The sequence below is a fragment of the Anopheles ziemanni genome, chromosome 2 (genome assembly GCF_943734765.1).
Source record: "Anopheles ziemanni chromosome 2, idAnoZiCoDA_A2_x.2, whole genome shotgun sequence".
NCBI classification, from domain to species: domain Eukaryota; kingdom Metazoa; phylum Arthropoda; class Insecta; order Diptera; family Culicidae; genus Anopheles; species Anopheles ziemanni.
Window position 1 is genome coordinate 24,430,421 of NC_080705.1, and position 16,387 is coordinate 24,446,807.

The following is a 16,387-nucleotide window of genomic DNA, read 5'->3' on the forward strand; positions in this document are numbered from 1 at the left end:
ATACTGAACGCAACCGTTTGTGTTTCAACAGTTATATAACCGTTAGACTACACTTCCTTCAGTCCGCCTCAGATGGGAAAGGAGGACCATTCCTTTTCAAATATAAACTCGTGTTTTAACTTTTATCGTACCGTTAATGATAGCCTTTATACTCCCCTCTACGTCTGCCATCATTACAACGGATAAACATTATAATTCGTATTCGTATAATTCGTAACTTCATTAATCGTGCAACAAATATTATCGTGCGTCTTAAAATACACCACCCTCACTTTGCCGCTGGCTCTTTGCCGATGCCCGAACACATGATTGTCCATGCTGCAAGGGTCACCAATCATATGGCTAGGTTAGCACATCGGTGTCGTTGGAACGTATCAATATTATTATTATCCATTATGTTTGTAAGATGCAATAAAACTTCAATTAGTATTGATTTTATTGATTGCGCACTGTAGTAGATTTTTTTTTAAAATGCTGAGAAATGTTTTTTCCCCTTTCGGTGTTCTTAGTTTCCTAGATACAAAATAAACGATGTGGGGAAAATCGATTGGAATCGACCTTTTCTCTTTTTTCCAAATTTTTTGTTCTTTATCCTAATTAGTATCATTTGCATAATTGTTGAAAAGTTTCGTACAAAACAGGTTAGGCTACACGTTTGGGGATTTTAAAGAATAATTTAGATGCGTAAAAATTTGCTTAAAAAATCATAAAAACCGGTTCCATCGCTAACTAATGACTAAGCTGGCATAGCAAGGCCGCACCACGCATTACCCAATGATCCGTTTTCGTCGTCGGCTCACAGTCTAGCAGAAGAGCCACGACGAAGTTGGTGCTATGTCCGGTGGTGGACAGTGTACCACGTCGTTCGGCCGTCTTGTACACCGGGCACCGATACGTATGCTTCGGAGTGAAGTCTTCCTTCTTGATTGGCTTCAAAAGAATCTGTGGACGATCGGGAAACTCATTTAACACGCACATTTCTTTTCGTCTGACGAAACATTCTTACATGAGGCATAGTATCGAACAGGACACGCGGAATCGGTTCTTGCAGGTAGCCCTTCTCCCGATCCCATCGGGTTCCCTCAAGGAACAGCCCGTACACGTACACCCCATCCTCCGGCGGGGCAGTGACGTCCGTTTCCTTCAGCACCTCGTTGTCAAACACCAGCAAATCGATCGGGATGACGTACTTACGGGCAAAGTTTTGCTGCGCGCCGGTTAGAAACGCTTGCGTAAAGAAAAACCCGGACAACCAAAAGGCCGCCGGAGGCCCCTCGTCGTACCACTTCTGGAGGAACTCGAGGCGCGCGATGAAATCGATAATGTACGAACCGAGTGGCTTTAGGCTGGGATAGGATCGCTTCGCCCACACGGTCGGTATCTTGCCGATCAGAATGGCACCGACCACTTCCTCTACCGTCGGGGACATCGCGACCAGTCCCTGCATGGCCTTCCGGGCCGTTTGCAGACTGGTCCGGATGCAACTCAGGAGTGCATTGAAGCGTACCATTTCTTGTACGAGCACCGTGTTCATGCTCTGCGAGTAGAAAGGTGTTAAAAGGAATATTGCTTTAGGATCCTTAATCCTCACTTGCCCAGTTCATACCTGGTGATAATTGGTGGGATATTTTTCTAATGCCGCATCGCGATCAAATTCCGCTGGCAAACGCTTCAAAATGTCGCTCGACACCCGAATTACCAGTTCGGCAGGTGTTTCCTTGAAAACACCGGTGGATGTGTTCTACGTATGGAAGTTTATGAAAAAACAAATTTAATAAAATAAGGTGATGAAAATTGTATAATTGAATTCAAATTCCAAAAGCAATTTCTGCAACAATTTAAATATGTTGCATTGGTAACGGGAAAAAAAGGATGGGTTTTGATTTCAAATTTAATTTTGTACAAACCTTCAGATCCTCAAGAATCTATGAACAAATGCCAATCGAGTAGTAGTGTTAGCCAATTAGAAAACAAAAATAAAGTTTTTTTTTATTTAAAATATTTCCGATAGAAATGGTCCAAAAACGAAGCACGATCCCTCCGTTTGATGGATACCTTACCTTCATTTGCAGTAAATCCTGTCACATATGAGTATGTCGATGCAAAAAGAGAATTCGTAATAGTTATAAAATGATCAATATGAAAAATGTTCCCTAGACCATCTTTCAGGATATTGTTTATCACATAATCAGTATTCATATAATGAAACTTTAATATACTTACCGTACGATCCTGAGACAGCAGGCAGTTAAGTAAAAAGTGTTACACAAAAGTTAATGAACCTGGAAACGGGTACAACCGAAACTCGGAATCCCTACCTGTGTTTTCAGAGCGCTGGCCAATAACGTATCGGTTTCCTTCTGATCCTTGACAATATCGGCATTTTCGTGTAACCCAAATACACCCGGTCTGGCAATTACTGGCAGATCGCGGATGAAAGTAACAAACTCTTCGTGCTCCTTCAGGTCCGGCACCGGGTACTGGCCCACCTCGTCGAAGATGTAGCATTCGTTCTCCAGCACCTCCGCGCTGTAGAACCGGGCGAGGATTGTGGTCAGACAGCGGCGATCCCAATCGTCCGTCACGCGGCCCCCGTAATTGCACTCTCCGGTTAGATACTGCAGGGCCACGTACGGCACCTCGTCGTACTCGTCCAGAAACATGCGCAGCTGGGTCATGCTAATGCTCAGATCCGTCTCGTTGAACTCGTACGGGATGTTCCAACCGATAGGGCCGAACTGACGCCGCTCCTGAACGATTCCGTGGAAGAAGCACAGGCTGTAGAGCAACTTCTTGAACGGGGCCGGCTGTCGGCACGCCTCGAACCACTCGACATTTGCGATGGGATCGCTGGTGAACGAACGCGTCACGTTCATACGCAGCCCCTTCGGTGGTTCGTTCGTTATTTTGATGCCATTCTGGAGCACAACCACCGGGAAATGTTCCGTCGGGTAGGATGTTAGCCAGAGCCGGAAGTCCGGATGGGTCGTGTCCGGTTGAAAGCTCTCGCAGATCTTCTCCAGCGTCGGCATCCAACTCTGCGCCAGGTGGCAGTTCTGCAGCAGTACCCAGTTGCCAAACTTGGTGCCCTCGTCGATCATTTTCGTCGCGATCGGTCCCTGGCCTTGGCCGAGGGAGAGCGAAAAGAGCCGACTAGCACCGAGCCCTTGGGCATCGGCAAACTTTAGCAACGTTGCCGTCGGATCGGTGCCGGGAGTGAGTACGAAGATCAGCGGGACGCAGCAGTTTGACTCGTCGTAGGAAGCGGCCAGATTGAATGGCGGTGGTTCGACATACTTGGGCTCCATCGTTTCTGACGAAGATGCGGATAGATATCAGGGATGATGTTTGTCAAGACATTAGCTCCGCCAACCCACACAAATACTCACTTGCAACGTACAGCTCAATGGCAGGAACCAATTTATCCGCCCGGAAGCAACGCAGAAGCAGGAGCCGCTGGAAAGCCGTCAGCTGCGTGTTCCATGGCTCTGGAACGTCCGCCTCTTGGGGCGTGTAGTCGTCGAATAATCGCTTCCAATCCTCCAAATTGTCCTGCACGTGCTGCTTCAATCCTCCGAATATGTCCTCGAACGATGCCGATAAGCGACAGATCTCGTCCCAGTTCCGACCCGGCAGCCACTCACCGGCCGGATTCGGCTCGGGATTGTCCAGCCCAACGCCGCCGGTCAGCAGGAACATCAGCTCGGTGATGCTCAGCTTGCCTGCGTCCTGCTGCAGGTTGGTGGCCAGAAGTAGCGAGAACAGATTCTTGTCCTTCTCGAACAGACTGCGGCAGATGTTTTCGTACAGACTGTAGGTGAAGTAGGTCCTAAGGTCCTCCAACCGGGCCGGCACCTCGTCCACCTTCTCGGTATTGTCGATAGCCGCGGTGAAGAGGTTGACGAACCAGCTGAGGCTGTACTGATACATCGGATCGATGCACGCCAGGTCGGCAATGGTGAAGAACAGCACGGTCGAGTGGGCCGCGATCGGTGTGTACTGCAGCCGGGCCACATCGATCTGACGCTCAGTCACCTCGGCGATCAGTTGCTTCTCGTTGATTTCGTTCGCCAGCGTTTTCGACGAGCTTAGGACCGACACCGCCGTCTCGTCCTCGAGGATGTTCCCCTCGGAGGACAGCACCTGCAGGATCTTGTCTTCGATCTCCTGCAGCTGCCGCTTGTTCTCCGCCCCCTGCACGATCAGCGAGTTCTTCTCCGTCTCGAGATCGGGCCGCTCGCGGGCCACCGTTATCGAGAGCAGCTGATCCTGCAGCCCCGTCTGGGTGATCATAAAATTGAGCAGCGTCACCTTTACCGCAATCTCCGGAAGATAGTGTGGGCTGCGCAGCTTGGTTGTTATATAGAACCTACAAAGAGAGCCGGAGTGAGTAAGCAAAAAAATGGAAACGACCAAGAAAGTGATTCGATAGAAATATGCAATTCAAATCAAGACATTTCCATAGCGTATACTGCATTACTTGAATGAGTCATTATACTCGATTATCGAGTCACCCAGCTTGATGCACATGGTGCCGCCCTGGCGGAAGATTTGCTTCAGCAAAATTGGCTCCAGCATCGGTTCAATCTCTTCGCCCACGTTCTCCAGCAGCACCGGCAGACCGAACTGTATCGCGTTCTCAAGCACTCGCGTGTAGTCCGGTTGAGTTAACCGTATGATGCAAATGCGGTTCGCCTTCTCCATGTTTCGCACCCATTTGTTCGCCTGTCCCTGGGGATCGATCATCAGTGGCCAGCGGCGTGCGTTGCTGAGTAGAAAGGGTAAAAGAAAACAAAACTCATTCTCGTCAAACCATAGGTGTGGAAACTCGGTGCAGCAAAAGTGCAATAGCAATTCCCAGCAGCGGATCTCTACCCCGGGACGCCAAGTCCACGAATAGGTAGATCCGCTTCTGGCAATTCCCCATCGCCCTTTATCTTACTGAATGATGATAGCACTCTCGATCGAGAACGCATCGCTCGGTAACCCGAAAATGTTCCAGGCGCGAATGTCCACCGGATTGCCGAGCACGTTCACCAGCTGGAAGTCCTGCGAGCAGATGATACCACGATCGGTGCACCGTTCTATCCACTGACCGATCTGTTGCGCCCGGAACTGCATCGTGAACGGTCCGAGATAGGCCACGATACCCGATGCAATCAGCACGTCCCCGGTAAGGGTATCGTAGACCTGGGCCAACGTATCGGCAGCCGTCTGCCAGCGGTCCTTTTCTCCACCCAGTCCAGTGATGATTTCGGTTGCCCGCTCCAGCTTCTTCATGCAAAGCTCCACGTTGGCCTGCAGCTTGGCGTGTTGTGCAATCTGTTCGTCCAGCTTACGCTGCAAGTCGGCCAGGTTCTCCTCAACGATGCGAAGCTGCTCCAGCTTTGCATTCAATATGGTCATAGCCGACTGACCGAGCCAAGCAAGAAAAAAGGAAACAAATGGTGGTACAATAATATGGTGACGAAAAAAACCTCGAAAAATGTAACTCAATTCTTACATTATAACTGGCTTGTGCTTCCGCCAGGGCCGCCTTCTTCGGGGCAATCTCCTTCGCCACCTTGTCGTACTTTGCGATCGCTATAACCCACTTGCAGAGCCCTTCCGCCGCCGTCGATGCCGCTTTCACCTTCTCCGGGTCGAAGTTTTCGTTGGTAAACACGCGCTCCTCGAGCTTCTGAATCACCTTCGGCGGAATGTCGTCCTTCTCGAAGTTCAACAACCCATCCATGAACTTCATGTCGCCCAGCAAGCGCTTCGATGGTCCCCAGTAGTCCTCGGCCATGCCCATCCCGGACGGATTCTGTACCCGGTCCGGTTTGAGATCCTTCAGTATGCATACCGCCTCCATGACCACCTTCACACCGACCGGAGGACTCTTCATCGTCTTCACGATCGTGATGTCGGCCGGTGTCAGCGTGTTCAGTGCCTCCATGGCCGCATCGAGGATGGGCATCGCGTCTGCCAGTTTGGCATCGCAAACCTCCTTGATGGCGTTGGCGGCAGCCGCCTGCTCCTGGGCCGCCGCCTCATCCTTCTCGACCATCGCCTTCTGTTCAGCGGCCACCTCGCTGTCCGCCTGTACCTTCGCCATCTGCTGGGCGACGGTTTCGGCGGCGATTTTCATCTGCGGCTGCACCGCTTCCAGCTGCTCCTGCATTACGCCGATCTGTTGGGCCGCAATTTCAAGCTGCTTCAGGCCGGTCAAATAACGGTTCTTTCCCGTCAACACTTCGCTGTAAATAGAAACGTTATATGCTACAACAAAATCTCCTCTAACAACCAACAACCATCGGGCGGAAACCACTCACGTCCTCTTCTTATCAAGGAGCGTTTTAAAGGTGTGAATCATTTCCAAGTAGGACGTCGGTGTCACGTAGTTGTACCGGTTGAGCCGAATAAGAAACTCATCCGACAGCTGCTGGGTGCTGGTGTGGAACTCCATGCACATGTCGATGCAACACTTTCGCTCCATGTCCGTCATCTCCACGGTCGACAAGAATTTCGTTGCCACGGCCGTTAGCGCATCCTTGGGCCATGGTTGGAACCAGTCGATCGTACAGCAGTTAACCACCGAGGGAAACTTGCGGACCCGGTTGCGGAAGGCATCTCCGATCGGTGACATCGACAGTACGATGTGCAGTTGATCCCGAATAATCTACAAGACCGTGGCGCATGAAAATATGTCCATGTTAGATAAACATTTGACTCGTTCATGACATCCTTACGCTCACCGTAACGAACAGATTGAACAACGCCACCAGACTGCCATCGGTTTGTTGGCTTTTCTCCTTCTGGCGATCCATCTGACGCATTTTCTCAATGATTTCCGACTTTTCCTCGTTAGAGAAGAGGTTCGGTATCTCGCCCGAGTTTAGCAGATTATTAATGTCCTCCAGAAATCCTTCCTCTTTGATCTGCGTGTCGGTAAATAGGAAGCAAATGTGCTGATCGGCACCGCACACCTTCTTGAGAAGATTCTTCATATCTTCACGCCACTCCGTCATACTGTACTGGCGTGAAATTTCGACCTGGAGTAGAAACAGAGACGATAATCATAAATCTAGTTGGTTCAATAGTTCCGAATGGTTGTAAGGTTACTCCAGCTACCTGATATAACTCGTAGGAGCAGATATGCGAAGCGATTCGAGCGAGTGACTGCCTTCCGGAACCTCCAACGCCGACCAACAACGCGTGGCTTCGGGGCTGCTTGATGATGCGGCAGATGCGCGAAAGATGTTCGATCGCAAATCGGAACAGCACCAGTGACATCGGTTTCTTGGACATGTTGTTGTACTCCACTAGGTAGGACTCAACCACGAAGCTCAGCTCCTCGATGTCCATCACCTCCAGGTAGAGTTTGGTATCCGCCTTTGGGTTCGTAAAGTCACAGAACATTAGGGCACGCAGGGAGGTTTCCGTCAGTTCGTTGCCTTCGACGAAGCGATCGAAAAGATCCTTGGGGTCCTCCTTCATATACTCGCGAATAACGGTGCACAGCTCCTGGAACAGCCATTCGCGATCGGCATCGTCCACCAGCCGGTCACCGTACACGCGCAGGATCTCATGCGCCCACAGGCGTCGCATGGAGTTGAGCGTCTCGGTGCCTTCCGGTACCGAGAGCAGCACTCCTTGAATGACGCGCGAAAAATCTCGCAAGTTGAACAGGTAGTGGCATTTGGCCGGTGTAGGCAACAGGATGGCACGCGCCTGGCGATAGATTTGCAGCGTCGACAGCACAATCTCGTCGATGCACGGATCGAACTCCTTGGAGAACCCGCGCGTATCCAGATGCCACAGTACGATCTTGCTGAAGATCCCCGTCAGCGTCGCGTCGTCAAACTCGTCCATGGCGATCGCGTTGAAGTGCTGCGAGAAGCGGGGCGACACCGTGTTGCCCGTGCTCGGTGGACCCATCGCACACATCAGCTGCAGGTCGACCAGTTTCATCGCCGTCACGTCCTTCCGGTCGTACCACAGGCAATGGTCCAGCCACATGCGCACGATCTCGATCGGTGGCTGGGCACCGTACGCCTCCCGCAGCGGCATCGACACATCGTCGATGAAAACGACACACTTCTTACCGAGTGGTGGCCCATAGACGCCCTTCCGACGCTTGTCCAGCTTCGACATGATGATGTCCTGCACCTGGTTGGCGGACGTCTGCGCCGAGAAGCTGATCAGCAGCGGCTTGAAGACGTTGGTGTCGTTGCGCTTCAGCAGAAAGTCGATCGTGTAGACGCTCTTGCCGGTGCCCGTGGGACCGACGAGCAGCAGACACTTGCCGTGCTGCACCAGCAGCTCCAGGAGCGCACCGATGCGTATCGTCTCGACCGTCGGCACGATCACCTGATTCACCGGCACGTCCCGCTGGATGCTGGTGCTCTGGCCGATTTCCTCGGCCCACGGGCGCCACTTGCCCTTGCCCTCCTTGGTGAAGCGGTAGTCGAACACGGTCCCGCCCTTCGGGATCTGGAAGATGAATGGCTTCGGGAGTGGCGGCACCTGCAGATGCGCCGGTATGCCGAGCTTATCGTTCAGCTCCGGCGGGAACACCTTCTCGGTCAGTGCGCGGAAGAGCTCGCTAAAGCGGGCCCGACTGTCCGTCTCGAGCGGGCCGCCAATAGCCCAAATGCAGGAAAAGAAGAACACCCCCTCGAGTTGCGCCCGCACGTCCACCTCCGACACCGCCTTCATGTACGCCTCGTTCCGGTAGTCGTCCATGAAGCAGTCGAACAGATGCATCACCGACAGCACCAGGTTCGCGTCGCTGGTCGGCAGCATCTCGCGCAGTCCGCCGCCACGCCGCACGAACCACAGCAACAGTGGGCAGAAGCGGTGGAACATCTGCGTGACCACCTGCTTGTTCATCGAGTGCAGCGACGGCGGGAGCGTATTTTTCCACGACTCCAGCAGCGGCTCCCAGCCGAGCGACGACGGTTCCATATAGATCATACCACAGCGGGACACCGTCGCCGGGGAGGCCGCGTCCAGGTCCATCACCTCGAAAATCAAGTTCGTCGTCGACGACAGCTGTATGATTTCGCCCGACATCAGGCACAGCTTCTTGTTGTCGTCCAGCACCGTGTTCATGTTCTCGATCCAGATGGCATCAACCGGACCGTCAAAAATCAGCCACTTCCGGTCGGTGCTCGTGCTCTGCGCGTACTGTCGGTAGCTGACGGCCAGAATGCCGTCGCTCCATTCGTGCGACACCGGATCAAACTGCCCATAGAGCTGACCCATCGTGATGGCCTTCGGGTTCATCACAGTGTACTGGGCCCGGTGTTCGCCCATCTCACCCAGTTCCTCTATCGTGCCGAGCGCCTCGGCCAGGATGCGATAGGCGGTCGTTTTGCCCCCGAGCGGCGGACCCACGATCATCAGCCCGTGTCGCACTACGATCATCTCGTACAGCTGCTGCACCTTCTCCAGGAAGAACGGTGTGAACTGTTTGTTGTTCTTCTCGCAAGCCTTCTGCACGGCCGCGTCGAACACGGCATAGTCCGGCTTCGGCAGCACCACGCCCGGGAACAGATCGGAAATGATGCCCTGGAAGAGCGGCACATCCTGGCTGAGAAACTTCGCCAGGTTCACGTCCTTGATCGACCGCAGCACCAGTATGTCTTCCGATTCGTCCGGATAGCGTAGCTTCAGTGCCCCGGCCGCCTTCAGTACCGACTTGACCGCGCGCATACCGTAGTCGTAGTGGGGCTGCGAGCTCAGCTGTTCCGAGCATAGGCGATACGTGGCGACGATCTTCACGGCGAGCGGGCGCGCACTAAGAAATCCGTACGCGTACAGCTCGATCTCCGAGATGAGCACGTAGTCGGGCACCATCATGGCCACCGAGCGGAACAGGGCCTTCAAGTTGTCGGGCAGCTCCGAGCGACCGGCGTAGCCCGGGTTCATCGTGATGAACACCGCACAGCTTGGATCGAGCGTGAGCGTCGTGCCCTCGAACACCAGCGTTGGCAAACCCGAGTTGATGCCCCGCTGAATGGTGAGGATCTGCTGGGCCACCACCGACAACACCTCCAGATCGATGCGATTGAACTCATCGAAGCACGACCAAGCTCCGCACGAGGCGAGCCCTTTGAAAAACTTCCCCAGCGCAATATAGTCCAGCCCGTCGGAGCAGTTGAACACGACACACTGCTTGGCGACCGCTTTGGCTAAGTCTTTGGTCGTTTCCGTCTTTCCCGTTCCGGCTGGACCCTCCGGGGCACCTCCAAGATGCAGATGTAGCGCTCCGAACAGCGTACGGAAGCACCGATCGGTGAGCGGCGTTATCACCAACCGGGACGTGTTGCCCAAATACTCGTAGCCATACATAAGCGTCGAGTTGATCATTCTGGTGGCCAGGTTCTGGTCCTCGAAGTAGTACCGTAGCTGAGCCAACCAGTTAAAATCGTCCACCCGGGTGGTTTTCTTCTCGATCAGCTCGATAAGTACATCGCGGGCGTGCACGTCGAGCACAACCAGTGCGCCGAGTGTGAGCCGATTCTGCATCGCTAGCTGGCCCCGAACCAGGTCCACGATGAACGAGATCTGTACCTTGCACGTTTCCAGATACTCCTCCAGCGCGTCCACCGGGTTTTCGCTATCGAAGCACATGGTTGTCTCGAGCGTCCAGAAGGCGCACGAGATGCACTGGATGCATTGGCCCGGCCACAGCAGTACCCACTTGTGGCGCTCCGTTTCGGAGTACGCCTCGTACGAGCTGCCCACCTTCAGGTGGATGCTCCGTTTCATCGAGCGCTCCAGGTCCAGCAGCCACTTCTCCACCTGGCCCTTCGCCTTCCCCGTCGAAACCTCCTCGATCAGCTCGACCTCCTCGCCCTCGCTCGAGCGCATCACGGTAATGTCGAGCGCGTCGGTAAAGTGCAACGAGGCAATACCCTCGAAGCACTTCTTCAAGTGCGGCTGTACGCGCGTCGGATCCTTCGTCTCCGAAAGAATCTCAAGCAACTCGTCGTTCGAGAGGAAGAAGAAGCGCGGGAAGTACAGCCGCTTCTTCTCCAGATACTCGTTCAGACCCTTCTGGATGATCTCTAGCAGGCCGTAGGATTTCTTCAGTTTCTCCGACATTTTGTCTATTTCCAACACCACCAGGACCTTCGTGTCGGCCTGGACCGATTTCATCAGATCCTTCCAGATCTTGTCGACCGCACTGAACCGGCGACCCTCTTCCGGCATCTGCGATTGTATGTCCGGGCTCGAAAAGATCGGCTCCAGGTACATCCAGGTCGCCTGCACCTTCAGCCAATCATCGAGTATATCCTGCAGCAACATCAGCTTCTTTTCCCACGCACTACAAAAGCGCAGTGTGCGTAGCCGTGGGAGAAAAGGTTACTAAGAAACCGATCAACAAGAAAACCCGCCCTCCCAACGCCTACTCACATGATGTCCTTCTCGAACGGCTTGATGTACAACGAGCTCTTCATCGTTTGCGTCTTTATGATGTGGTCGTCCAACAGCACCTGGATGTCGTCGATCGCCGAAAGGATGTACGTACCCGTATCACGGTACGGTAGCACCACGAACGCCATGTCGCTCCATTCGTTCACCATCTTGATCATTGCCTTCTCGAGGTTGTTCTCCTTCGTGGCACTTTCGGAGATGGTTTCGAAGCGCTGTATATAGTCGTCAAGTCCATAGTCGATGACACGCTCCAACGTAAGCTCGGCAGAGATCCGAATGGGAAACCCGATGATCTCCGATACCTGCTCCCAGTGGCGCTCCTTCATTCCCGGGTTTCCAAGTGTTTGCACAATCGGCATATGGGTCTTGAACTGGTCGATACGGTTTTTTATCTACAAAGTATGAGATGAACATTATAAACCGAGAGAACATGTTCCTACGGCTCTCACACAGTATCTTACATCATGCGCTAAGCGTTGCGTTTGATACGAATCGGAAAAATGTTTCTCCAACTTGTAAACCGTCCGGTAGAGCGTCCCAACTGTATCATCGATTTGCTCCGGGTCGTGTGAACCGACCTGCGAGTGCATCCACAGATCGTGCTTGTCCATAAACTCCTGACCAGCATCGTACAGTTGTTTGTACGGTGAAAGTTTGTCGTGGCACTGCTTGCGGATAGGGTACTGCGACAGCTCCCAGCCGTATGCCGTTTCTTCCTCATTGATATGATCGATCTTATCCATCGCCGCTACCAGCTTGTTGTCCAACGCCGTGGCCTTTTTCTTGTACTTCTGTAGATTCTTGATATCTCCCCACGAGTCGTACTCCTTGACCTGCTGCCAGAAGAGCTCCAGGTCGCGCCGGAAACTCTCGATGCGACGCTTTAGTGCGTCCTGATACTCGATCACCTTCTCGGCAATGATGTTCTTGTGGTCCTGGAAGATGATGGGCATTTTCATGTACCACTGGAACGTGTTGTTGTTCTGCTTGATTTCTAGCGGTGTGTAAATCGTGTAGTCCGTGAGATAAAGCAAATGGTGCAGATTCTTCTTGAGCCGTTCTTCCATCTCGGGTATAGTCGTTTCTTCCATCTTGATCGCGTAAGCCTTCAGCGACATAAGCTCCACAGTATCCTTCGGGATGGTGGTGATTTTCGTCGATATGGCCTCGTACTCGATAGCTAACTGGTGTGCCCCGCTCTGCTGGTCCGCCGTCATCTTGGCAATCAACTCCTGCTGCATAAATTTCGCCAACCCTTCGAGCGTGTCGATCAGACCCTCACGATGAAATTCATAGAAACCCATCGATACCACACCATATATCTCGCGCGCCACGTTGTTCTCCATTTGCTTGTATCGTTGGATGTAGGTGCAGTATTCCTCGAAGCTTGGTCGCTTCTCCATGAACCGCTCGATCTCGTCGATGTCGGAACCGTTCATCAGGGTCATATAGTTGTCAAAGTCCTGCATACGCAATTCCGGCCCGATGCGCTGCTCTTCAAGAACGTCATGAATCCGTTCCTTGCATTCATCGATCACTTCCGGAGGAATTTCAGGCTGGTCGATTGAACCAAGTGCGAAATAACAAATGTTTAAACCAACGATAAAACCCTATCAATGCCACGTAAATTTACTTACCTTTAGCACGTCGTGCGGGCACGGAAAGTCCGGATAGATCTGGCGCTCGATTCGGGGAAAACTTTTCACGGACTTTATTATATTATCGATGATTTTTAGAATTTCAATTTGAAATCTCGGAAAACTGGGGATAAAGGAAAGTGTGTTCTGATTTTCAAGCAAAATCGTCAGTCGAAAACCTTGGTTGGTGCGCTGCAGATATTGACGAAAAGACAAATTTAAAAATTGATTCTCTTAAGGCTCTGGTGTAGACTTCTTTTTCACTTACTCCAACATCGCAAATGTAATTGGTGTACGCTTCTATGCTGCTAATACACAGATTTTGCAGCTGTCTCGTCATGAGAGTTGCCAGCGAGTTGAAACATTTTTTCAACATCTTCGGTTTCGAATCGTCCGGGATGAGTTTCTTCTTGGTGCCCTTTTGGAAAATGGTTTTGATCGAACCGTACCATTTATCGGAAAGGGTGAGTCTCGTTTCTTCAATTTGTTGGTTTACTGTAGACTGTTTGTTGTTGAAAATGTAAAAATCAAATCAAAACACGCCTTCAATACATAAGAGGTACCTCCTGGTTTGTAAGAGATCAAACATATTACCGTAAACTCTGTCAAATCGTACGCCTCTCCTTTCGCCTCGAGATCCTTCACGTTGACCAGCAATATCTTTTTGAAAGTCACATCCCACAGCTCCAACATCTGCTCCGAGCAGGAGTTGATCGAGAACAGGTTGCGCTTTATTTTGGCCTGATTTTCATCGTACCGGTGCTTCCACTTCAGTCTTAAGTCTTTGATCTCCAGTCGCCCTGGTGTGATTTCCTCCTTTTGCGCGTACTTGGTCATCGCGTCGCCAAGCACAAAGTCCACAACCGCTTTCCGCACGGCGAACGAGTAGTCCTCCTTGATCTCTCCAATGATGTCCCGCAGTGCCTGCTTCCATCGGCTCAAGTTCTTCGGTATCAGCCGCAGGATACGCTGCAGGACCCGTTTGTCGATGGGCGAAACGTGCACGGTGTCGATGCCGTGTCGGATGTAGTGGTAGTACCGTAACAGCTCCCTTTCCTCCACGTTCGGGAACGTGTTTTCCCGGTCGTCCTTTTCGTGCTCTTTGCGCACGATCAGCCGCACCAGTCGGCGACGGAAGTCCTCGCGGTCTTTTCGCAGGGCTGTATAGGAACGGATTTCTTGCAAATGAAACAAAAAACATCAGCCGTATGTCACACATTGCACAATCGAATTCGGCCACTTACTCTTCTTGTCGGCATTTCTGTCCGGACGCGGCCGTGCCAACGGTGACGGGCGCATTTTCGTGCTATGTCGCAACAACTTTTCCGGCAGGCTGAACACGTTTGGCCCGAGAAAATCGCAATCCGTCGGCATGTTTAGTTCGCGCCAGATTTGTTTGGTGTTGTGTTCCGGGTGGGCCTTCCGGTTGATGCGCAGTCCCGATGGGCCGGCGGTTTCCTGGCTTCCGAGCCGGCCTCCATCTGACGTTCGCGTTCGGACGGGGGCTGATGGCCTCCGATCCGCGCCACGCTTCATAACAGGTACACGTACCTTCTGCAACTAGAGACAACTTGTTTCGAATTGGTCCCAATTAATCGATAACACCAAGTTAATGACCTCGAGACTAACATTCACTTTATGCAGGAAAACTCTGGTGCTTTGCTAGGTCATTGAACAAGAAGCTCAGTTGGTTGACAACCGGAAATGCGCCCCAAATATGTACATCAACGTAAAACTCTTCGTGGGAAACAAACTCCCCGAGCAACGTAAATATGTTGCTATGGTAATAGATAAAACACTTCCGGGCGTTGGTGAAAATTTTCATGCATGGAAGGTATGTTGCATCGAATTATAACTATTATACATACTTAAATACAAAAAAATCAGGAATGTTACTCTGTACCAATGTAGTTAAACGTAGAAACCAGAAAAATCGGATCGTTACTCTCAAATATACACTTTGATCAGTCTGAAAATCATTTCAATGGCTTCAAGGATTATGATAAGATCGTTAATATAAATTTTGAAATGAATGAACCTTTAAGAGTGGCACTACCAAGCCTATCGCAAATGCAAACAGTTAATGCTGATAAAATAAAACTTACCTTCCACCAGAAATAAAACAATAATTGGTATTAAAACAATTATACTATATTGTGCCACACTTGTTCAGAACAAATCCCTACAAAAATTGAACCGTAACGGAGCTGTCGACCCGCCGATGGCTCAGAGGATACTAAGACAACGTCTGCTGCTTTTCCATAAAGCTTCACATTCCGATCGATTATGGTAAATATTTAGAAACCACGGATACCCGATGCACCACCGGTTGCTAGGATTAACGAATTGTCTACTGACCCCAATGTGTTGTATCGTCAGCTTGTTGCTTATCAGCTGATCCGTGCGACCACGTGGTTAGTTTGCACCTGTTGCTGTACTCATTCCGACAGGTGATTTGTTTAAAGGGTCCAAATAGCTACAAGTGATCCAATACGATAGTAGTAAATATCCACAGGTTTGACCTCCTGAATGAGAAGGTAACATATAAATATCCACAAGTGTCCTGAATGTGGACACATGTCTCATGGAGTGTTTAAACATTTCATGACAGCATGAGGTCAGCGCACGTGTCCTTGAAATTAACTTCAAGGCGTTGTTTGTAAGATCTACTAGCAACGACAATGACATTGAAATATGGTTCCATGGTTTAATCGAAACTGATTATATTTATGGAACTTCCCGTAGCTAACAGTGTTGACCGTAGTAAAACTCCATGTCGTTAGTTTTGACTCTTAATTACTCGTAATGATAATTTGTTTCTGTTGGGGTTTTGGGCAACATTTGCTTAATCTATGATGGCTCGTGTAATTTGTTCCGCATTATGCACATCAGATAAATTTCCATCAAAATGCATAAAGCTTTCCAAATTGTTAGTAAGTTAAATCATTCGTCTGGTGCAGGTAGTGACGCAAAGAGTGTTTGTAAAGACGGTCCCACAAAATAGACACCCATCTAAAATGTGCGAATTTTTACCAGCTTTGTGTGAAATGATCGCGGCTATTATATTCGGAAGTAAGATACTTTTGCTGGGTATTGTTTCTACCAATAATTTATTTATTTTCAGCTCGGTGATTTATGTTTTTATCATTTATCTACAGATACTACTCCGCTTGACGATGAGTACTACAATTATGATGATAATCCAACTACAACTACCATCACTGCAAACAATATCAAACGCTAACCATGAAGTTTCTTCGTTTTGCCGTTATTTTTTTAACATAAATATTTTGTAAAACAAATATATTGTTGCACTGCAAATT

At 50.7% G+C, this 16,387-nt stretch overlaps 1 protein-coding gene across 1 annotated transcript; it reads right to left on the minus strand.

Moving 5' to 3' along the window:
* Positions 1-729: 729 nt before the first annotated feature.
* LOC131281039 (dynein axonemal heavy chain 7) lies at positions 730-14,600 on the minus strand. Its single transcript, XM_058310291.1, has 20 exons — positions 14,309-14,600; positions 13,659-14,242; positions 13,333-13,566; positions 13,065-13,256; positions 11,889-12,983; positions 11,407-11,819; positions 7,114-11,317; positions 6,738-7,034; positions 6,315-6,661; positions 5,504-6,239; positions 4,943-5,412; positions 4,481-4,768; positions 3,390-4,369; positions 2,319-3,313; positions 2,224-2,232; positions 2,061-2,078; positions 1,908-1,925; positions 1,607-1,741; positions 1,007-1,537; positions 730-942 (listed from the first exon to the last, which is right to left on the minus strand). Exons 1-20 carry the CDS (start codon positions 14,598-14,600, stop codon positions 730-732), a joined length of 12,051 nt encoding a protein of 4,016 aa, XP_058166274.1.
* Between the last annotated feature and the right edge of the window lie 1,787 nt (positions 14,601-16,387).